The 20,767-nt window shown below is 64.2% G+C and overlaps 11 protein-coding genes across 11 annotated transcripts; 5 read left to right on the forward strand and 6 right to left on the reverse strand.

Annotated features, from left to right (window-relative positions):
• Positions 1 to 16: 16 nt before the first annotated feature.
• ATG5 (Autophagy protein 5) lies at positions 17 to 1,287 on the reverse strand (the record flags this gene model as incomplete). The annotated part of the gene is made up of 3 exons (XM_062773842.1): positions 17 to 758; positions 852 to 1,039; positions 1,159 to 1,287. The coding sequence occupies 3 exons, from the start codon at positions 1,285 to 1,287 to the stop codon at positions 17 to 19; spliced, it is 1,059 nt and encodes a 352-aa protein (XP_062629826.1).
• A 778-nt stretch (positions 1,288 to 2,065) lies between these two features.
• On the forward strand, positions 2,066 to 5,372 carry LOC62_05G007321 (uncharacterized protein). The gene is made up of 2 exons (XM_062773843.1): positions 2,066 to 2,907; positions 2,973 to 5,372. The coding sequence occupies exons 1-2, from the start codon at positions 2,280 to 2,282 to the stop codon at positions 5,267 to 5,269; spliced, it is 2,925 nt and encodes a 974-aa protein (XP_062629827.1). The 5' UTR covers positions 2,066 to 2,279; the 3' UTR covers positions 5,270 to 5,372.
• Positions 5,373 to 5,413: 41 nt separating this feature from the next.
• On the reverse strand, positions 5,414 to 6,301 carry DHG2 (L-rhamnose-1-dehydrogenase; the record flags this gene model as incomplete). Its single annotated transcript, XM_062773844.1, has 3 exons — positions 5,414 to 5,616; positions 5,671 to 6,165; positions 6,205 to 6,301. 3 exons carry the CDS (start codon positions 6,299 to 6,301, stop codon positions 5,414 to 5,416), a joined length of 795 nt encoding a protein of 264 aa, XP_062629828.1.
• Positions 6,302 to 6,812: 511 nt separating this feature from the next.
• rhmD (L-rhamnonate dehydratase) lies at positions 6,813 to 8,373 on the forward strand (the record flags this gene model as incomplete). The annotated part of the gene is made up of 3 exons (XM_062773845.1): positions 6,813 to 6,960; positions 7,015 to 7,284; positions 7,421 to 8,373. 3 exons carry the CDS (start codon positions 6,813 to 6,815, stop codon positions 8,371 to 8,373), a joined length of 1,371 nt encoding a protein of 456 aa, XP_062629829.1.
• Positions 8,374 to 8,517: 144 nt separating this feature from the next.
• On the reverse strand, positions 8,518 to 9,840 carry LOC62_05G007324 (uncharacterized protein; the record flags this gene model as incomplete). Its single annotated transcript, XM_062773846.1, has 1 exon — positions 8,518 to 9,840. One exon carries the CDS (start codon positions 9,838 to 9,840, stop codon positions 8,518 to 8,520), a length of 1,323 nt encoding a protein of 440 aa, XP_062629830.1.
• A 249-nt stretch (positions 9,841 to 10,089) lies between these two features.
• LOC62_05G007325 (uncharacterized protein) lies at positions 10,090 to 11,316 on the reverse strand (the record flags this gene model as incomplete). The annotated part of the gene is made up of 2 exons (XM_062773847.1): positions 10,090 to 11,156; positions 11,241 to 11,316. 2 exons carry the CDS (start codon positions 11,314 to 11,316, stop codon positions 10,090 to 10,092), a joined length of 1,143 nt encoding a protein of 380 aa, XP_062629831.1.
• Positions 11,317 to 11,468: 152 nt separating this feature from the next.
• Positions 11,469 to 13,063, forward strand: dus2 (tRNA-dihydrouridine(20) synthase [NAD(P)+]). The gene is made up of 2 exons (XM_062773848.1): positions 11,469 to 11,978; positions 12,014 to 13,063. The coding sequence occupies exons 1-2, from the start codon at positions 11,492 to 11,494 to the stop codon at positions 13,024 to 13,026; spliced, it is 1,500 nt and encodes a 499-aa protein (XP_062629832.1). The 5' UTR covers positions 11,469 to 11,491; the 3' UTR covers positions 13,027 to 13,063.
• On the reverse strand, positions 13,063 to 15,051 carry NAA35 (N-alpha-acetyltransferase 35, NatC auxiliary subunit; the record flags this gene model as incomplete). Its single annotated transcript, XM_062773849.1, has 6 exons — positions 15,001 to 15,051; positions 14,387 to 14,961; positions 14,042 to 14,338; positions 13,848 to 14,006; positions 13,466 to 13,813; positions 13,063 to 13,428 (listed from the first exon to the last, which is right to left on the reverse strand). The coding sequence occupies exons 1-6, from the start codon at positions 15,038 to 15,040 to the stop codon at positions 13,063 to 13,065; spliced, it is 1,785 nt and encodes a 594-aa protein (XP_062629833.1). The 5' UTR covers positions 15,041 to 15,051.
• Positions 15,052 to 15,357: 306 nt separating this feature from the next.
• LOC62_05G007328 (uncharacterized protein) lies at positions 15,358 to 16,477 on the forward strand (the record flags this gene model as incomplete). The annotated part of the gene is made up of 3 exons (XM_062773850.1): positions 15,358 to 15,750; positions 15,822 to 15,914; positions 15,995 to 16,477. The coding sequence occupies 3 exons, from the start codon at positions 15,358 to 15,360 to the stop codon at positions 16,475 to 16,477; spliced, it is 969 nt and encodes a 322-aa protein (XP_062629834.1).
• Positions 16,478 to 16,626: 149 nt separating this feature from the next.
• On the reverse strand, positions 16,627 to 18,293 carry ADE13 (Adenylosuccinate lyase; the record flags this gene model as incomplete). Its single annotated transcript, XM_062773851.1, has 6 exons — positions 16,627 to 17,767; positions 17,818 to 17,881; positions 17,919 to 18,027; positions 18,071 to 18,124; positions 18,176 to 18,218; positions 18,265 to 18,293. 6 exons carry the CDS (start codon positions 18,291 to 18,293, stop codon positions 16,627 to 16,629), a joined length of 1,440 nt encoding a protein of 479 aa, XP_062629835.1.
• A 532-nt stretch (positions 18,294 to 18,825) lies between these two features.
• Positions 18,826 to 20,660, forward strand: MDH1_1 (Malate dehydrogenase, cytoplasmic). Its single transcript, XM_062773852.1, has 9 exons — positions 18,826 to 18,930; positions 18,980 to 19,009; positions 19,060 to 19,148; positions 19,240 to 19,379; positions 19,437 to 19,452; positions 19,592 to 19,740; positions 19,857 to 20,016; positions 20,061 to 20,345; positions 20,393 to 20,660. Coding segments are annotated over exons 1-9 (1,008 nt in total). The 5' UTR covers positions 18,826 to 18,929; the 3' UTR covers positions 20,531 to 20,660.
• The last annotated feature ends 107 nt before the right edge of the window (positions 20,661 to 20,767 follow it).

Genomic DNA, 20,767 nt, shown 5'->3' on the forward strand with positions numbered 1-20,767 from the left:
TCCTCGCTCTGCGCGCCTACGCCTCGCCCACGATCCGGATTCCGATGCGCAGCCAGCCGTCCGCGCCGGCCATGCACGCGGCGAGCCATGCCGCCTCAGCGTCAGGCGGCAAGATGATGCCCTGTGCGAGGGGCTGGGCGAGGACGTACGGCTCTGCGACGGTGGGGAAGAGGAGGGGCAGGTGGGTGCGGAGGAGGCTGAGCAGCGTCGTCGGGCGGCCATCGTTGCCAAGGCTTGGGACGGGGAACTGGAGCGCCGGCGCACCGTCGGGGAGGTAGACCTTGATCGGGAGGCTGCGGGCGGCGTACGCGCTCTCGAGCTTGGGCTCGCGCGACGACGTCTGGCCTGGCTCGGTCGAGGGCGGGCGGGACGTGATGCCGCTCGGCGTGGCCTGCTGCGCTGTGTTCGCCGGCGGCAGCGGGATGGGCAGCGGCACGACGCGGCTCGCCATGCGCGCGTGCAGGTCAAAGTCGTTTGCGACGACGCCTTCCCACCCCGCCTCGAGATCTCCTCGCCGCAGACCCGTCACGCGCTTCGTGTTGCCCCAGCGCACAAAGTCCGCCTCCTTGACCTGGCTCACGAACTGCGTGCGGCACGACTCGATGCCGGGCGGCACGGCGAGCTTGTCTGCCGGCGGAGAGGACAAGTGCAGGATCAGTTTGAGCGGCGAAGGCGGCGCGTCGGGCTCGGCCTCGGCCCCGCGCCGGCCCGTGCGGCTGATGGCGGCGTGCAGCTCGATCAGGTCTATTGGCCAGTGCCTGGGGAGTCAGCAGAGTTGGGTAGACAACAGAGAAGCGGGGCTGCTAGATGCAATCGACCACAGCCCGACTGCCGCCTGACTGCCCACTCACCACTTGCACGGTCCTTGTAGCGCAAACTTGACATTGCTCTCCTCGCTGTCTCCGGGGTCTTCTTCAAACCACCACTGGCTGTCGTCCGAGTGCTCAGCTAGCGCCTTGTCGTCGAGCGCGACGTCGACGAGCTGTTCCCGCACGCCCTGGAGCAGGAGCGGGAGGTACGTGTATCGCGGTGCTTGGGTCTGTGGTCGTGGGTGTCAGGGGGGTCCGAGCGGGGTGCGGGGTGCGGGCGGCGATGGTAGCGGCGGCGGCGGCGATGCCTTCACCGCTTGTCCTACGGCCGCATCCCCAGCCCACTCACATAGTACTTGTCCACTGCGCCGCCCGCGACGTCGTCGGCGAGGCGCACCTCGATTGGGACCGACGAGTTCCACGCTAGCCGCCGGAAGAGGTTGGTCGACGACTGGACGCTGCCTGCGGCGGCTGACATTGTAGCTGGGGGTCGTGTAGCGCTCGCGTCTGGCGCTGATTCTGGCGGTCTAGAGGCACGCGAAGTGACGATGGGTTATAGAATGCGACGCGGTTTGTTGTCGATGCGAGTGAGAGTAGTTCGAGACGCGGCGTGTCTGTCGTCATATCCTAGGTGGCAACAGTGGCGATTGGCAGCGCGTGTCGGTGCGCGCCTAACTTGTTATTTGGTTCCATGTTGTAGGCGCGCGTCGAGTGCCACCAGTCTGTCTGCTTTCAAGGGATGTTTGCGCCACTTTGACGCCAAAGTGCCCTGTTTTTGTGTCACTCTCCGCGTCGTCTCTGTTGCTCCTCTGCTCCTCCTCTGCAACTCTTTGCTCCCCGGGACGCGGTGGTGGCTGCGGCGGCGACCGCAATCAAGCTCACTAGCAATGCTCTGCATCCCAGGCATGGGCCAGCAGCCGCCACCTCGCTGCCATACCCCGGTCGCGAGCGGTTGCGACGGCCCTCGTTAGTGTCAGCACTAGGCGATACCCCTCGAATCCCACGGCGCCCAGGTGGCAGCATGGCAGAATTACATGGCACGCCGCATTGCAGCTTGGCCCCTAACTCTGCATGGTATGCATTCAGACTCGCCGCAGCCCAGCAGCAGCCACACGGCCCAACGCGTCCACCTGGACCACCATGGCCACCCGGGCGGCGCGATACTGACGCGCGCAGCTGTGGGCACGATACGTTATCCACCTCGTCGTCGTAACACATCTGCATCATCATTCCCCTCGCCGTCGCTGTCGGACGGGGTTGGGCCTATCGGTGTTTGCTTTACATGACCTCGTCGCCATCCTCGACGTCATTGCTTGGCTAGCCACATTCCACGACGGCCCAAAAGCAACCATCAGCATTGCATTGTCTCACCAGGTCGGAAACATCTTCAACAACGGTTTCGACTCGACAAGACGCCCCCCCACCGCTGCGCGCCGCATCTGCGCCTACGCCTCGTTCGCCCCGGTCGCCATGTCGCTCTTCCCGAGCGACTACAGCGTCGCGTCGCGCTCGTCGTCGCCATCCCCCTCTTCATCACTGCACCCGCCATCATCATCGCGGGCGAGCCCCATGCCCCGACCGCTGTCACCGACAGCCCGCACGGGGACCGACCTGGCAGTGCCTCTGCCTTCCTCGACGGGCACATCGCGATCAGCCACCCCCATCTCTATTCCCCGCACGCCGACGCCGACGCAGGCCAGCACGCACGCGAGCTCAAACTCGCGCTCAGTCAGCCCCGTGCCCGGGTACGCTTACACCCCGCCCATCCCGACGTCGTCGAGAGCCAGCTCGTCGCAGGACAATAGGCGTCTGAGAAGTGCTAGCGGTGGTGCAGCCAGCAGTGCAGGAGAGGACGACACGGCGCGCGTGGCCGCCCGCGAGCGGTCGACATCGGCGGCAAGCCCAATGACCACCAAGATCAGCATGGTCGCCCCAGCTCCATCATCCTGGACTACCCGAGAGCGCTCCGTGTCAGCCGCGTCCACATCAAGTCGCGGCAAGGAGCCGGCTCGTCGCCCGAGCCTCGCATCGGTGAATACCGGCCCTGCACACGCCGAGCTGCGAAAGAACGACGATAGCTTCGAGGGGTGCATGCACCGTGAGTGGCCCCGCGGGACAGGGAGGGGCCCGGGCTGAGTTGAACTGAACTGATGGGATTCACAGGGGGGATCGCCTACGAGACGCACGCAGACAGCATCAAGCACGCCGGGGAACAAGGCCTCACGCAGCTCACCAAGGCGGCGGTGCAGTTTGCCAATGCGCTCGCACAAAAGCCCAGCAATCCGTGGGCGTCGCTGCGCCGATCTACTGTTCTGCTCCATCTTTCGGGGCACCCGTCCACGGCCCCAGGAGACGCCGTTGCCTATCTACGCGAAGCACGGTCCTTGCTGAGCAATCTTGCCGCTGCCGCCCCAAATTCGACGTCGGCACGCGAGGCACTCGCCGCGGTGTGTTCCCGGCTCTCGCACGTTCTGCTCGCGCTCGACGACCACGCCGACGACCCATCCGAGGTGTGGGAGGGAGAAGTGGGGCAGTATGCGTGCGAGGCGCTCGACGCGCTCGAAGAGGTCGCTGCGGAGCGCATGGACCGCGCGCGGGGCCTCAAGCGCGAGGCCTTTGAAGAAGACACCCAGGCCCTAGCCGACATGTTTTTGGCGCTTGCCGAGGCTGCGAGCGCCGTGGCCTCGCTCGCGATCGACGTGGATACCGTCGACATGCACGGCGAGTTAGCCGAGCACGCGCTGGACCAAGCGGCGAATATGGCGACGCTGGCTGCTTCGGTCGGGCGGAAACCCGCGCACACGTCCGCAGCCATCATCACCAGGGTGCAGCTCGCCAGCGGCCGTGCGGCGGCCGAGCGCCTCCGGCGACTGTTCCACCTCGGCATCCCTTTGGATCTGGACGACTTTGACGCGCTCATCGCCGACATGGAGGTGCTTGTCGAGGAGACGCGGGAGCGCGCCGCCCGCCTCAAGGGGAGCCGGGGGACGCTGGCCAGCGCACAGGCGTTCGAGGCGACCAAGCAGCTCGGCGAGACAAAGCTGCTGTACGCAAATCTGTTGCGCATGTCGTGGCGCAGTCGAGCGGGACAGGGTGGTAACGAGTACCACCATCACCACCAGCAGCAAAGCCACCCATCGAGCAGCGCCTCGGACCGTCCGTTCCTCTCGCCCGTGTCGACGCCGGGGCTGCAGCGCGCCGACTCGACGTCGACGGCGAGCGGGACGATCGACTCGCCACCAATCGTGGAGGAGACCGAGGAGGAAGTTGCAGTAGCCGAAGGCCGGCGACCGTCGCTCCCCCGCGCGACGTCAAGTGCGTCCGTGACAGTTCCCAGGAGAAAGCGAGCTCCGCCACCCCCACCACTTACGTTAGTGACCAACGGACACGGGATGCCGCCGCCTCTCCCACCGCTCCCCCCACACCTTACGTCCCCGGCACTCGTCACGCCGCGCACGCCGTTGTCGCCACTCAACCCGCTCGCACAGGACCCGCTCGCCCTCGCCGGGTCCAACGTGTCAGGCATGCCGCGCCGGGCGTCAGAGGGGCCGCGGCGGACGTCAGACGCAACGCATGCCATCCAACGCCCGCGTCTCACGCGCACCGGCAGCAGCTTCTCGCACCACCTGCCCTCGCCGCGTACTGCGGTGTGGCAGGCGGGTGTCCACGGTACGCCTGGTGCGGGGACGCCGCTGTCCAGTCCTGGTCTCCAACCAGGCAGCCCCGGTCTGCGTCGCCGCCTGTCGAGCATGACCTCGCCGCTGTACCTCGGCGCATGGCACCGCAAGGGGAGCTTTCCGGGCTTCAGCCCCAACGACGACGTGCGGGCCGCCACTGACCCTATCGACGACGAGCTCGCGCAAACCGCGTGGGCACTCCTCGACAGCGGCCTCAAGAACCTCAAGACGTCGATCAACCACTTGTTATCTGGCGGCTTCAGCGCGCCGGAAGCCGCACACCTCAAGTCGCACGTGCTCTTTGCCATCTCGTCGACACTGCTGTTCCAAGCGTCGCTCGTGCCGCGATTGCGAAACTCGCCCAACCACGCGGGGCCGGAGCGACCGCTCGCGCTGCTTGTCACGTCCGAGGTGTACGCCAAGTGGGCGGCGCGCGAGGTGGGCTGGTCCGAGATCATCGAGGGGTCGCCCGCAGCCGCGATAGCCGACCGGCGCATTACGTCCTGGGAGGCCGACGAGGCTGGAAAGCGCGGCGTGCTGCTGCTGCTTCGCGTGTGGTGGTTCCGCGCATCGGCCGAGGACGGCGCGGACAAGGAGCAGGCCAAGGATAGCGTCGAGGTGGTGGTGCGGCGCATGCGAGACCGCGAGGGCGTCGGGCATGGCGACGTGACGCGGTTCAACGCGCTCCTGGCCAAGAGCGAGGGCACGGGCGATGGCGCCGAGGCCATGTTCTGGCGGAGTGTGAAGCGCATTCTGCGGGGCGGTGGGGGTGATGTGATGTGAGGGAGTGTAGGCGCGCGTCGCGTGCGAGTTCCTTCAACTAGACATTCAGTCGACCCGGGTTCCTTGGCCTCTACTAGATGCTGTGCCATGTTGTCAAACTAGTATGCATATAAAGTATGTTGTGACCAGGCCCCAGCGGCCCGCCTACTGCAGTGAGATCGCCGCCCCGCCGTCGACTAGCAGGCTCGCGCCCGTGCAATACTTCGCCATGTCGGACGCGAAGAAGATGACAGGCTGCGCGATATCGTCTGGCTCGCCGAGGCGGCCGAGGGGGATCCGGCGGGTCATGTACTCGCGCTTGACGGGGTCGGCGAGGTCGTCGGCATTGATGGGTGTTTCGATGGTACCTGGGGTGTAGTGTCAGCAAGCTTCGCCTCGTCGAGACGCCGACGCAGACCCACCCGGCAAGACAGAGTTACACCTAATCCCCAGCCCGCCCAGCGCGATAGCACAGCTCTCCATCAAGCTCTTCACGCCGGCCTTGGTAGGCGTGTAATGTGTCTGCTCCGCGCCGCCCATCAGCGCGGAGATGCTGCTAATGGCCACAATTGACCCCCCGCGCGGGGTTTGTGCCGCCATGGCGTTCGCTACCGCCTGCACGGCGTAGAATGCGCCGTTGAGGTTCACGTCCTGCACCCTCTTCCACAGCGTATGGGGGAGGTCGAGGAACGAGTGGAAGGGGCATATGCCTGCGTTGGAGACGAGCACGTCGATGCGGCCGAACGAGGAGATCGCAGCATTCACGATGGCGGTCGCCGTGTCAGGCAGCGCAATGTCGCCCGCGACTGTTGTGTGCTGCGTTGACGGCGGGAGGGAGGACACGAGGCTGTCGATGTCGGCCTGGGTTGACGGGCCGAGATGGTGCAGGACCACTTTGGCGCCGTGGTTTGCTGCGGCTGGAGGTGGTTAGCGACGCCAATAGAGAGAGGACGCACCGATCGCGACCGCCCGCCCGATGCCGCTGCTGCTGCCGGTCACGATGAGGACCTTGTCCTCGAGGAGGCGGGGTGGGGGTGGGGGTGTTGGGGACATGGCGAGCTGTGGAGGGGGAGGGGTGGTCAAAGCACGACTGGTTGCGGAGATGACGAGGAGAAGCAAGCACTGGCGGCGAGGCAGGTGACACTTGACATGTTGAGTCTCGCTCGAGTGGAGGAGGGTCGAGGTGGGGAGGAGCACCGGCTATCGGGCCGCTGCTGGCGGTACAAGATTGTGCCGTGGGGCGCCAAGCGCAACCAAGCCGACAACATCTCGTGCGCGTTGATAGACCCTCACTCGCACTCGCAGAGCACACGATACGACACGACGCACCCGACAAAGCGGCGCCCAGTGCACACGGCATTGGCGGGGTCGAGACGTGCTCGTCGTCGTCGGCCACCGACGCCCGCCGCCCCCCCTCGCCCGCGGGGGATCAACCCGCCGAAGTGGCACCCGGCGTAATGTCGTCCCGGGGTGTACCGGTCACTTGTCGTCCACCACCGCGCGCATACATATACCTCGCGCAGCAGTGTACGATGCGACCCACCCACACAAGACACATAGCACAATGCCCAAGACCTGGCCCAAGATCGTAAGCCCCCAACCTGTCCTCGCCCGCGGCGCTGACCCCGACGCCCAGGCAAAGCTCGAGACCTTCATCCCGTCGGCGCACGGCTCGGGCGGCGACTACCACCGCCAAGCGTCCGAGCACTGGAGTGGGTCGCGCGGCTCCCCTCGGTCCCTGGGCCAGTAACTGACCTGACCCCCAGTCGTGCAGGGCAACATCTCGTGCCCGATGCACAAGTACGACGAGTACCGCTCCTCCCGCACATCGTGGGGCATCGGCGTCCTCGGCTCGATTTTTGTTGTTGTGACTGCCGACGACGGGACGGTCGGCTACGCGACGGGTTTCGGCGGCCCGCCGGCCTGCTGGCTTATCGAGGAGCACTTTAAGCGGTTTGTTGTGGGCCAGGACCCGCGGGATACCAACAAGATGTGGGATATGATGTTCCGCGCGTCCATGTTCTACGGGCGGAAGGGTGAGTGCGCCGAGCCGAGCCACCGAAGGTGGCGAGGGAGGCTGGGGGTCGGAGTGGCAGTGAGACCAGCGCCTACCCCGTCGTTCGACACCAGCTCCACCCCCGCACGCTCGCTGACGCTCGCGTGCTCGTGTAGGCCTCCCCCTCGCCGCCCTCTCCGTCGTCGACCTCGCCATCTGGGACCTCATCGGCAAGATCCGCCAAGAGCCAATCTACAAGATGATCGGCGGCCGCACGAAGCGCGACATCCCGCTGTACTTGACTGGACCCAAGCCCGCCGTGGCCAAGAAGCTGGGCTTCTGGGGCGCGAAAGTGCCGCTGCCTCACGGGCCGGCAGATGGCGCCGAGGGCATCCGCAAGAACGTGGCCTTCCTCGCCGAGTGCAAGGCGCAAGGCGGGGCAGACTACCCGCTCATGGTCGACTGCTACATGTCCCTCGACGTGCCGTACACCATCGAGCTGGTGCGCGCCGTCGAGAAGGCAGGCGTCGACATCAACTGGTGGGAGGAGTGCCTCCACCCCGACGACTTTGACGGGCACGCCGAGCTCCACAAGGCCCTCCCGCACATCAAGTTCACGACTGGCGAGCACGAGTACTCCAAGTACGGCTTCCGCAAGCTCATCGAGAAGCGCGCCGTGGCTATCCTCCAGCCCGACGTCATGTGGCTCGGCGGCCTGACCGAGCTAATCAAGGTCGCCAACATGGCCGCGGCGTACGATATCCCCGTTGTGCCGCACGGCAGCGGCCCGTACTCGTTCCAGGCGATCATGAGCTTCCCCAACTCGGACTTTTGCGAGTACATTGCCAACTCGCCCGACGGAGAGAGCATCCACCCCAGCTTTGGCAACCTGTTCACCAACGAGGTCCTGCCACTCAACGGGCGGATTGATCTCAGCGACGAGCCCGGATGGGGACTCACGCTCAACCCCCAGGCTGAGCTCGTGCCATACAGCTCGTTCTTTACCGTCTCGAGGGGGCTCGGGTCGGCGGGTGAGGTCGAGGTTGAGGACGAGGTCAAGGTCAAGAAGCTCAACGGCGTCAACGGGGTCAATGGCGCCCACACCGCTGCCACCAACGGTGTTCACTAGGTAGTTTCTTTCGCATGCATGCAAGCAGTGTACAGGGACTATGCAGGATTGGTAACAGGTTACTGGGACAACAGGCGACGGCGGCAGGGCGCCGCAAACACACGCACAACAACACCAGTCGGCGACGACCCCCGCCACAACCACTCAGGCTGCCCCACGCCACCACTTCTCCACCGACTCGGCGTCCAACTGCCCCGCCCACTCGCCACTGGCAAGGTATGCCTCCATCAACACAAAGTGGAAGCGGTTGCCCTGCGCCATCGCACCAGCATGGCCCAACCCCAGGCTCTCGACGCAGAACCGCGTCATCTCGGCGCGGAAGAAGCCTTCGACGCGCCGCTCGACTCTCGCTTCGTCGCCATGGAACAGGTTGGCCGATTCGAGGTCGATCGCGCCCGTGTTCACAAATGTCACGATGCAGCTCAGCGGTGTGTGGAGGAGCATGTCCGCCAGGTCGAGGAACAGGCGTGCGACCCACGACCCGCGGAACTCGGTGCTCGGCTTGGAGCGGTAGCCGGCCGTCCAGGGGATACCCGGTCCCGCAGTCCAGAAGATGACGGTGACGTTCCTCGCGCTCGCAGCGGCATGGACGTCAGCCATGATCGCGCGTGCACGGCAGCGCGGGATGTCGGACGAGCGGGCGCAGGTGACGAGGTCGGGGTCGGGGCCGAGTGCCAGCGTGTAGGTATCAACCGCCGCGAGGAGGGTGTACGGGAGGCAGGTGACCGGTGTGGCGGCGTAGATGGCTGGCGCGCCGAGGACCACTACGCGGGTCGGGCGCAGATGAGCGAGCGCGCGGCACTCTGGGAGGACCTCAAGCGATGGGCGGCGCTGGCGCTGCGGAGTTTCTCCCCCGGCATGGGCAGCATCAGTGTGAAACGTCCACGCGTGGCCGGTCCGCGACTTGTACAGGTTGAGGCGGATGCGCACCAGCTCGACATTGTCCATGGGCGGGAACGTGGTGCACTTGGCGATCGTGTGCGGGTAGATGTCGAGTTCGCGAACGAACTTGGCCAGCCAGGAGCGGTGGAGGATGGGGTCGACGGGCGGAGGGATCGAGAGGTTGGAGGTGCGCGGCGCAGAGTCGCTAGCGACGCGGGGCGACGGCGTGCTCGCGACGCGAGGAAGTGACATACTAGCGAAGCGTACTTGGGAGCGGCGCACGACGGTGGGTGTTTCAGAGGCGACCGTGTCGTCGCTCCCCCTGCGCGCGGCGAGAGTCCCAAACTCGCTGTACAAGTTCGGCGGGGGGAGATCGGGCGGGGTATCGCAGAAGCGCGGCCACGGCCCGACCTCGCTCAGCACGACGTGCCGGTGGAGCGCGCGCACAGCGAACGTGTAGAACGCCGTGTTGACACGCATGCAGGACACGAGGTCGCGCGGGGGGAGGGACTCGAAGATGCGCAAGACGAGGTGCGTTTCCAGGAGGAAGCGGCGCGGCGCAGGCTGTGCGGCGGCCCACTCCATCGTGCGGCGCCGGTTGCGGTGTCGCCTGGATTGCTGTCGTCAGGAGAGGGTGGTAAGGAGGGTGCTTACAAGCTGGTGCGCTTCGGTGAGCGTTGCCATCGTGGGAGGGGGGAGGGGGTGGTGGAAGAGATGGACAGGAGACTGCGGGAACGGAAGATGAAGAGTTGGGTGGTGAGATGAATGCGAGGTGAAAAGACAGTCGCGTCGTCTGCCAACACTCAACCACCACTCACCACATCTCCGTCCCCTTTACTCTGCACGATCCCCGTTCACCACACACCCTCCCTTGTTCCCCTCAAACCTCTTCAACCACGGCTCGACCTCGTCGTCGCCGAAATCGCCAGCCCAACCAGGCGTAGACAGGTACTCGCGCATGGTGAGCCACTTGACCCGCCCTTCCAATCGCTTGCCGGCGTCTTCCTCGTCGCCAAACTCTGTCGCACGCTGAATTTCCTCGCGCAGTCGGGTCCCAAGGTGCGCCTGTACCGCCTCGTAACCTGGCTCGTTCTCCAAGCCGAGGTCCAGTCCATTGATGTTCCCGGCGTTCACAATCGTCACACCGCACCCCGTCGGCCAGGTCTCCACCAGAGCATGCGCGACATACTTGAGGAACCGTCCAGCCCAGTGCGGACTCAGGTAGTGGTCGTACGTGAACGGTTGGTTCGGGTACCACCTTTCTTCGGGTTTCCGTGTCCAGAACACAAAGGTGACGTTCTGCGCACTCGACTCGCGGCGCAGCAGCTCACTGCGGCCAAGTGGCTCGAACCATCGGTCCGAGATGGCCGAGAAGGCTTCCGTCGCGACGATGGTGACCTGCTCCGCTGCGTCCAGTGCCTCGGGCGCGAGATCGTGCGAAATGATCACCCCATCTCGCAGGACCAACGGCCCGCGGACAATAATCTTCTTGGCGCGGATAGGGGCGAGCGCACGGCAACCCTCCTGTCCCCACAGGTCGGTGTGCAGCACTGCGCGGCTCTTGTGCTGGCGCAGGTTGACGCGGAGGGTATCGACATGTATCGGGTCGAGGCGGATAGCCGCACAGTCGTCTGTCGAGTGCTCGAACACGTCAACGAGGTGCACGCTGTTCTGCAGTGATGGCCGGGACGCGAGCGCAGCTGTCGGATGCTCAATCCCAGAGCGGCAGACGTGCGGTTGGACGCTGAACAGGTCCAGTTTCCACACGCCGTGCTGGAACAGCCTGACATGACAGTAGACATGTGCCGAGGCCACGGTGAAGAAGAATGAGTTGACCCGCAGGCACGTCGCCAAGTCGCGGCCTCGGGGCAGATTGTCCAGGATGATGGAGACGAGCTCGACTGGGAGCGGGGAGAGCCGTGGTGGCTGCGGTGCGCGGGGTGTCTGCCTGTCAGTGGTCTCTCCACGACTGACGCTGCGCTCACCATTCTGTGTACCGCGACGTGTCCATTGCAACCTGTGCGATGTGTCGTTTGACGTTTGCGTCGTCGCCGAGCCCATCGGCCATCGAGCCAAGGCTCGTCAGCCAGGGACTGTGGGGGTTCGGACAAGCCGTGCGGGGCATTCGGCAATGACCGAGTCGCGTGGTTTGCACGTTTTCCGCCTTGCCCTTACTAACAAAATGTTGCATCTCGATCCTTTTGCCACCTGACAAACCTCAAATCGCGCACGCTTCATGCCCTTGCGGGTCGAATCGCTCGTCTCCAGGCTCTCGTCCCGCCTCTCGTCGCTCTTCCTCACCCCAAAGGCCACCATGCCCGTCGCCGTTGGGCGGTCGCCGTCGCCTTCGGGCGAGCGGCCGGCCAAGAAGGCCAAGGTTGAGGGTGTTGTCGCGGACGTTGCTGCTGCCGCCGCTGCCGCCGCTGCCGCTGCTGCACCCAAGGCCAAGGGCAAGTCGACCGACGGACCCATCCCGCCCTCGTTTCCCGGCCTCACGACAGAGGAGATTGTGCGCCGCACCGAGGTGGAGATGGCCCTCCCCATCGAGATCCCGCGGACCTACCCCTACGAGCTCAACTACCGCGACAAGCTGGTCCTCGCGCCCATGGTGCGCACTGGCACACTGCCGACGCGTCTGCTGTCGCTGTACTATGGCGCTGGACTGGTGTGGTCGCCCGAGATTGTCGACAAGGCTATTATCGGCGCAACGAGGACCGTTGATCGTGAGTACGTCGCTTCGACCGTTGCTGACTTCTAGCCGTCACGGGTGTCATCACCTACTCCAAGGGCCAGGGCCCAATCTTCACCACCCACCCGATCGAGAAGCCCTTCCTCATCTTCCAGATCGGCTCGGCCAACCCCGAGCTCGCGGTGGAGGCAGCCAAGGTCGTCGAGCAGGACGTCGCTGGTGTCGACCTCAACTGCGGTTGCCCCAAGCCGTTCTCGACGCACTCGGGCATGGGCGCCGGTCTGCTGTCTACGCCAGATCTCCTCCTCGACATTCTCCGTGCGCTCCTCCGTAACATCAACCTCCCGGTCAGCGCCAAGATCCGCATGCTGCCCGAGCAGGAGCCTACTCTCCTCCTTGCGGCCAAGATCCTGCGAACTGGCGTCTCCAACCTCACGGTGCACTGCCGCACCCGTTCGATGCGTCCCAACACGGTGGCGATGTGGGACCGTCTCGGGGACATTGTCAAGCTCGGCGCCCGCCGCAACCTCCCAGTTATCTGCAATGGCGACGGTGAGGGCTGGGCCAACTGGGACAAGATCCGAAGCACGACTGGCGCGACGTCGGTCATGCTGGCCCGCAGCGCGGAGAAGAACCCGAGCGTGTTCCAGCCCTCGGGGCCAGAGTGCGCCATCAAGGTGATCATCCCGCAGCTGCTCAACATTGCCGAGTACACTGCCAACCCCTGGGGCAACACCAAGTTCCTGCTCATGCAGTTCAAGCCTAGCCCTGCGCCCATCTCGACGCTGAGCAAGCAGGAGAGGAAGGAGGCCAGCGAGGTCATGTCGCGGGCCAAGAGCGCACAGGACGTCGTGGACAAGTACGGGTTCGAGCTGGGGCAGGGCAAGGCGTTCATGGACGAGCTTGAGGTGCGCCTCAAGGCCCACCCAGAGTGGAACGTCTGGGAAGCGCGCAAGGTGGCTGAGGGGGAGGGTGTGGTCGTTGAGGCGGCCGTGGAGGAGGAGGAGGAGGCGTCGAACGGTAGCACGAGTGAGGAGCTTGACGAGGAAGAGGCGGCTGCGAACGCCGCCCACCCCGCATAGATGGTAGCATTGTTACATGATGTATTACTAGCAGTATTATAAAGTGTGCGCAACGAGGAGAGGCACGCGGGATAACCGGCGTTCCCAGCCTAGCTCGCCACCGCCAGAGACGGCCTGCACCAGGCGAGACAAGTCAAGCAGGATCCCGCCAACGGGCACATGCGTGTCGACTCCAAGGTCTCTAAAGTGCTCGGTTGCTGCGTCGAGCCAGTTGAGCGCGAGGTCGAGCGCCGCAGCGGCGTCTTTTGCAACCGCCGCGTCCAGACCTGCGCGGGTACGCTCCCACTCATCGGCTGACGGGGGGACGAAGGCTGCGCGGGCACGCAGTGCAATCTTGTGCCGCAGTGTGAAGTGCGGTCGGGATGTCTTGTCGTCCGAAGCGAGGGGAATGACCGTGTAGAGCTGGGGATGAGCCGATATCCCCGAGTCCTGAACTCACCAGAAGCAGCGCCGCAGCGACAGCACCCCAGGCCTGGGCCCAGCGCGCCTCCCACGTCCCCACGAGCCCGAGGCGCGCGCGCGCCCGCGTAATAGCCAGGATCCACCACCACGCTGCGCGCTGCTCGTTGTCGGCGACGAGGCCGAGATCGAACGCCAGCAGGCTGGCGTGCAGCTCGCAGTCGAGCGAGCGCCCATGGAGCGCGGGCACGAGGCGCTCCATGTCGGGGTAGTGCGCGAGCCTGGCCGCTGCGCTCGCCTGGTCGGTCCACCCGCGCGCGAGGTGCATGTACGCCCTGCGCTGGCGCGTGGGGTTCATCAGCGGCACTTGCAGTGTCTGGACGAGGGTCTGGGGTTAGTGGGGACAAAGGGGGGGCACATACCCCGCTGATGATGTCGCGCCAGAGGGCGAACGAGCGCCGGTCGTTCGGGCCCGTGATGTGCATGTCGATGCGCTGGAGGATTGCTGGTGGGAGGCCGGTGGCGTTCTGGAGCCACTCGTCGATCAGGCGCGCGCGGGATGGCATCTCGCAGAGCTCGGTCTGGCGTCAGTGGCTGCGACGCATCGGGTACGCACCTTGTAGATTGCGCGCACGATCGGGAGCATGGGCCGCAGCTGCACGCCAACGAGTGACTCCTCGAGCTCATCGAGCGCGTTGCCGCTCATCTGGACCATGCGCACCAGGTCGTCAGCGGCCGCGATGAACGCAGCCCACGTCGCCTCGTGGCCCGGCGGCGTGACAACCGGCAGCGGCATGTTCTGCCGCAGAAACGGGGTCACGGCGTCAAAGGCGGACGGGACGGCCTCGGTCGACAGGCGCAGGCCGTTGAGGTCGAGCTGGCTCGGGCGGTGGCGGAGCGCATCGAGCCATTGCTGGGGTGTCGTCAGCAGGCAGATTTGCCAAATAGCAGCTCGACTCACTGCACGGAAACGCAGCCGCAAAAGCACGTTGGCCCACCATGGATCACTTGCCCTCCCGGCATCGGCAGCAAGCCACGCTGTCTCGTTCTCAAGATACGTGGCCACCTCGTCGGCCGTCTCGGTCGTCTCAATCGGGATGCCGTACGCGTCGAGCCACACGTCCTCGCCGTCCCGAGCGGCGCCGTTCGCGTCCAGCAAGGCATGGTAGGCGACCTCGATGCTCTTGGCGTAGCCGAGAACCCAGGCGCGCAGGGCGGCGGTGCACGCCTCGAGCGCAGGGAAATCAGGATGCGTGCGCTCGACGCGCGGCGAGACGAGCAGCGTGTTGTGGTAGTGCAGGCTGGTGTACACTGTCTGTGCTAGCGTCCCGCCGCGGTGCCATGCGAGCTCGCGCGCGCTCATCTCGTCCATTATCCAGCAGAGCTGCTGCGGCTTGACGAGGGCCGCGGGATCAAAGCTTCCCTTGGGGGAGATGTTGACGCCCCAGTCCATCGCGGGGTCCATCATCTCGAGCGCGTTCATTGCGTCGAGAAAGTTGAGGCTCTCGGGCTTGACTACCTCGCCCGGGGCGAGCGCTGGGGCGTCAGTGGGCTTGAGTAGTGGGATAGGCTTACTGCTCGCCGCGGCCCGGAGCCAGTCCTTGATATCGGGCATGGCGCCGTTGCCGTGGTGGAGTGATGCGATGTAGAGACGAGCCAAAGCAGACATTGCGGACAAAGTCGAGTGACCAAGGGGGGAGGATCGCCAGTGGGGCTCCGGTATGTCGTGGCATTTTGAACACGTGGCGGTATCACGTCACGTCGGTCGCGTTTCACAGCCACTCTAGGCTGGCTGCACTGTTTTCGCTCTACGTAGGCTGCGAGTTGCACCGCATGGACTGGTCGTAGTGCGCGACGAGAACGGCGACACCCAACACCCTCCATCACATCCTCTCATCTCATCTCATCCCACACTCCTCCGCCTCACACACAATGTCCAACTACAAAGACCCCTACCAGAACGGCGGGTCAGAGTACCTGGCGCCCACCAACATGCCGCCTGGCGCGGCGCCCGCCCATCACCAGCAGCAGCAGCAGCACGGGTACGACGGCTCGGCGCACCCTGACGCGGGGTACGAGTACAGCGCGCAGTACAACTCGTACACGTCGACCACGCCGAGCAGCTACGAGAAGAACAATGAGAGCAAGCCCGACCTGGACGGCGTGCACGCGCTCGGCGAGCTCGGGCCAGGCGAGCGTGAGCGCCCCGGTCGTATGGGCCTCGGACAGCCCACCTCGAGCTTTGCCGCCATGGGCCCGCCGCCGCGCTCGACGGGCATCCTCCGCATGTGGCGCAAGGACGAGCGCGGCAAGCAGTGGACTAGGGTGCGTAGCGGCGGAGGATGGAGTCGAGAGACGGCGGACAACAGAACGACGACGGCTGACGCGACGCGCAGGGTGGTGGCGTTCGCAGCACTGGCCGTCTCATCTTCTGCTGCATCGTCGTCGCAGTGCTCATCATTATCAGCATTGTGCTGACCATCCTTCTCGTGAGTTGTAGGGCGCCGGCGCATGACATGACGCCACGCCCCCCGGCCACGCCCGTACTGCCCGCTAACACACACCGCAGTACATCCGTCCCCCGTCGGTCGTCGTGCAGAACTTCCAGGTCGACACCAACAAGGTGTCGGTCAAGCAGGGCCAGTTCCAGGCCAACATCACGCTCTTGGTGACGGTCAACAACCCCAACTGGTTCAACGCCGACTTCAAGGAGATCAACGTCGACATCCGCTACCCCGGCGTGCCGAACGGCCAGTTCGGCTCTGGTGCAGTCTCCAAGACCAACTTCCGCGGCTACACGCAATCGACGTTCCCCTTCCCGCTCCAGATCAACTACTCGCTCGCTCAGGACCCGAACCAGCTCATTATCAACGACCTGAACGCAAAGTGTGGCACCACGCAGGGCAGCATCACGATCGACTACACGATCCGCCTGTGGCTCAAGATCCTAGGCGTCAGCATCAAACCCAACGTCGGGTCGTCACAGACCATCACCTGTCCCCTCACAGGCTCCGATATCCAGCAGGTCCTCAGCAAGGGCGGTGGTATCTAAGCGTCAATATACCCCCACTTCATCCTTGTATTCCAGTGTAGAGCAGATGCATCGGACACTTTGTAAACCCGTGTGGTTGAACCACCTTGCTGCTGATGTAGCGGCAGATTTTTCTATGATTATGCTAAACAACAAAAACACGGCAATGCTTAAACCGAAAGCTCGGCAGCCTTGACGTTCTTGAGGGCCTCGGCGTAAGGCTTGAGGGCGGGCTCAACCCACTCGGCGATGAACTCGTCGACCTGCTCAGGGGCACGGCCGACAAAGGTCGAGGGGTCGAGGAGGGTGTCGAGCTGGCCCCAGATGGGCTTGAAGTAGTCGTCCTTCTTGACGCGCTCGATAAGGTCGTTGTCACCGCCCTGCTCCTTGACGACGGCACCGGCCTGGTGCGAGAGGACACGGATCTTCTCGTGGCACTCCTGGCGGTCACCGCCGGCCTTGACAATGGCCATGATGATGTTCTCGGTGGCCATGAAGGGGAGCTCCTGGTTGATCCTGCGGCGGATAACCTTGGGGTAGACGACGAGGCCCTCGGTGATGTTCTGCATGGTGGTGAGGAGGATGTCGGCAGTGAGGAACGCCTCGGGGAGGGTGACGCGGCGGTTGGCCGAGTCGTCGAGGGTACGCTCAAACCACTGAACCGACGAGGTCATCAGAGTGTTCTGGTAGATGGCGAACAGGTGGCGCGCAAGCGAGCAGGCACGCTCCGAGCGCATGGGGTTGCGCTTGTAGGCCATGGCCGACGAGCCGATCTGGTCCTTCTCGAAGGGCTCCTCGACCTCCTTGAGGTTGGCGAGGAGACGGATGTCGGTGGCCATCTTGTGGATGGAAGCACCGAACGAGGCGAGGGGCGCGAGGACGTCGGCGTCAATCTTGCGCGAGTAGGTCTGACCAGTGACGGGGTAGGCGTAGGGGAAGCCAAAGAGCTCGGTGACGCGCTTGTCGAGGGCCTTGACCTTCTCGTGGTCGCCGTCAAAGAGCTGGAGGAACGAGCCCTGGGTGCCGGTGGTGCCCTTGACGCCGCGGAAGCCGAGGTCGTTGCGCGCGCGCTCGAGGTTGCGCAGGTCCCAGAGGAGCTCCTGGATCCAGAGGGTCGCGCGCTTGCCGACAGTCGTCAGCTGGGCGGGCTGGAAGTGGGTGAAGCCGAGCGTCGGGAGGTCACGGTACTGCTTGGCAAAGGCCGAGAGACGCGAGATGACGACGGCGAGCTTGGGGATGAGAATGTCGAGACCGTCACGGAGGAAGATGAGGTCGGCGTTGTCGGTAACGTAGCACGAGGTGGCACCGAGGCTGGCGGGGGTTAGCGGGTGGTCTCGGAACGTGCGTCCTAGTCTACTTACTGGATGATACCGGCAGCGGCGGGGGCGACGGTGCCAAAGGTGTGGACGTGGGCCATAACGTCGTCTGGGCATCAGCCTTGGTCTTTGCGGGCTGAACTCACGGCGGCGCTTCTTCTCCTCCTCGGCAGCGACCTTCATCTGGGCCTCGTCGAGGTCGAGGTGAGCCTTCATCTGCTCAATGGCCTCGTCCGAGATGGGGAGGCCGAGCTCCTGTACCGGGTTAGTCGTGCGTAAAAACTGGCGTTCTACCCACCTTCTCAGCAATGGCAAGGTTGAGCCAGAGCTTGCGCCAGGTGCCGAAGCGGGTCTGGAGGTGGGGTCAGTTGGGGTCTCAACGCAGGCGATGGAAGCAACTAACGGCGTTGGAGAAGAGCTTGGACATCTCCTTGGACGCATAGCGCCTAGTGGGTCAGTGGGTGTTCATGCTGCATTCCTGAGCATGCTCACGAAGAGAGGGGGGTCTGGTACGAGTCCATGGTGGCTGTTGTTGTGTGATGGGAGTTGTTGCACCTAGTCTTGTCCCCCAATCTCCCTTCCTCCCAACTTTTGAATGCCCAGATATTATCTCGTCCCTGCCTGCCGGGTGATAACGCCAACTTGTTCCGTAAAGCCACGTGGGATATTCCACGTCATTATACCTGCCATGTCACTCCCCCCTCCCCTACCGGTTGTCTTGTTGCCGTTGGGGCAGGGTTCAATGTTCGATATTGCGCGTGTTGCGTCGTTTGTTATTCGCAGTGGAGGCGGCACTGGTCGCGGTGACCCCTGAATGCTACTTGGTGGGGACGGCGTCGTAGTGCTGGCTGCTGTCTCTGCTTGCTGCCTGGCTGGCGCGCGTCGGGATGAACTGACCGGTCGTACGCCGTGTCGGACCGGCAGCCAGCCAGACACGCCAACGTACCAGGGGTGACGCCGGACACAACCCACCCGCACGCCATGTCCCCCCAAGCTAGTTCCCACCCACCAACCCCCCCCCCCCCCTGGTGCGTCCAGCGTCTCCCCGTTCCATTGCCTTCTTATCCCATCCTCTCTCAACCTTCCCTCTCTTCCCTCCATCCAACCTCTTACTCTTCTTCCTTCACTCCCAAAACCCCCCAAACACATAACCAAACAGTGTGTACTACACACGATTTGTGCATCCACAAACTGACATTCGCCTTAGTGGTCAAGGCTGTCGTTGCTGGTGCTGCCGGTCAGTCTATATGCGCAGTTCCGAAGACCTTTTGACTGACACCCCCCCAGGTGGTATCGGTCAGCCTCTCTCGCTGCTCCTCAAGCTCAACCCCCTCATCACTGAGCTCTCGCTCTACGATGTCGTCAACTCGCCTGGTGTAAGTCGCATCGGAGCTCCGGCGAACGGACCTCGCACCTTGCCCACGTCAAGGAGCACCAACCGAACATCGCACTGACCCAACCCCACAGGTCGCTGTTGACCTCTCGCACATCAACACCCCCGCCCAGGTCAAGGGCTTCCTCCCCGAGAACAACGGTGCCGAGGAGGCTCTCAAGGGTGCCGACATTGTTGTCATCCCCGCCGGTGTCCCCCGCAAGCCTGGTATGACGTACGTAGCCCACCCTTGTCTCTGATCACTCGGAATGACGAGCTAACCTGTCCACAGCCGTGACGACCTCTTCGTGCGTCCTAGACCTTGACTGAATATCCCGTAACATTTTACTAACGCCGTATCTGCTGCTGTTTGCATTCAACAGAGGGTGAGTAGAACAGCCGGGTTCCCTGGGACCCCGCAAGCCGCACACGTGCTGACCCCTACAGGTCAACGCCGGCATCTGCGCTACCCTTGCCCAGGCCATCGCCAACGCTGCCCCCAAGGCCTTCATCCTCGTCATCTCGAACCCCGTCAACTCGACCGTCCCCGTCTTTGCCGAGGTCCTCAAGAAGTCGGGTGCTTACGACCCCAAGCGGTGAGTCTGGGCGCGCTGAACCCCACCATCGGGTGATGGAATCGGAACGCACATGGCTTGTGCGCTTCCGACCGCCTTCCGATCTCCGCAAGGACCGTGGCTGACTCCCTCTCCAGCCTCTTCGGTGTCACCACCCTTGACGTCGTCCGTGCCGCCACCTTCGTCTCGTCGGTCGTTGGCAAGCCCCTCGACGCCCCCAAGTACAACGTCCCCGTTGTCGGCGGCCACTCGGGTGCCACCATCCTCCCCCTCCTCACCCAGTCGGAGCCCCAGATCGTACGTAGTGCTGTCGGATGTCTGAACATTAGCTCACGTATCAGCCCGCTGCCATCCTCAACGACCAGGCCAAGCGCGACGCCCTCATCAAGCGCATCCAGTTCGGCGGTGACGAGGTCGTCGAGGCCAAGAACGGTGGTGGCTCGGCTACCCTCTCGATGGCCCAGGCCGGCGCCCACTTCGCCAACCTCGTCATCCAGGCTGCCTTCGCCGGCAAGACCACTGTTGTCCAGTCGTACATCGACCTCGAGGCCGCCCCCGGTGGCAAGGGCGTCCAGAAGGAGATCGGCTCCGACCTCGCCTACTTCTCGGTCAACGTTGAGCTCGGCGTGAGTGTTAATGCCTGGCTTAGCGAGTCCATTCTAACCCCCCTTAGCGTGACGGTGTCCAGAACATCCTCCCCATCGGCAACATTGACGACCAGGAGAAGACCCTCCTCGCCGCTGCCGTCAAGGAGCTCGGCCCCTCGATCGAGAAGGGCGTCCAGTTCACCCCTGCTCCCCCCAAGCTCTAAAACGCCAGTAGCGCTGGTTGTATGATCGCATTAGATGGGGTCGCATGATGATAGCGCGAATAGGTTGTTTTATTTGGCGAGCAAAATGGGAGAGATAGCAGGAGTCTTGAATGTAAAAGGTTGAAGAGCAGCCGCATGGCAGTGCCAGTGGTGGTGCCACTTCGGGTCTAAATGTGCAGTGCGGGTCTATGACGTGACGTGTTGGCATTTTATTGCCGAAGGGTGCAAACGCGCCGC

Source organism: Vanrija pseudolonga, chromosome 5 (genome assembly GCF_020906515.1).
Source record: "Vanrija pseudolonga chromosome 5, complete sequence".
Lineage (NCBI taxonomy): Eukaryota > Fungi > Basidiomycota > Tremellomycetes > Trichosporonales > Trichosporonaceae > Vanrija > Vanrija pseudolonga.

Coding starts and splice junctions, on each gene's coding strand:
- LOC62_05G007321 (XM_062773843.1), top strand. CDS start 2,280: ATGTCGCTCTTCCCGAGCGACTACAGCGTCGCGTCGCGCTCGTCGTCG. Junction 2,908..2,972: donor CTTCGAGGGGTGCATGCACC/GTGAGTGGCCCC, acceptor TGGGATTCACAG/GGGGGATCGCCTACGAGACG.
- dus2 (XM_062773848.1), top strand. CDS start 11,492: ATGCCCTTGCGGGTCGAATCGCTCGTCTCCAGGCTCTCGTCCCGCCTC. Junction 11,979..12,013: donor CGCAACGAGGACCGTTGATC/GTGAGTACGTCG, acceptor GCTGACTTCTAG/CCGTCACGGGTGTCATCACC.
- MDH1_1 (XM_062773852.1), top strand. Junction 19,741..19,856: donor GGTGCTTACGACCCCAAGCG/GTGAGTCTGGGC, acceptor CTCCCTCTCCAG/CCTCTTCGGTGTCACCACCC. Junction 20,346..20,392: donor CGGTCAACGTTGAGCTCGGC/GTGAGTGTTAAT, acceptor AACCCCCCTTAG/CGTGACGGTGTCCAGAACAT.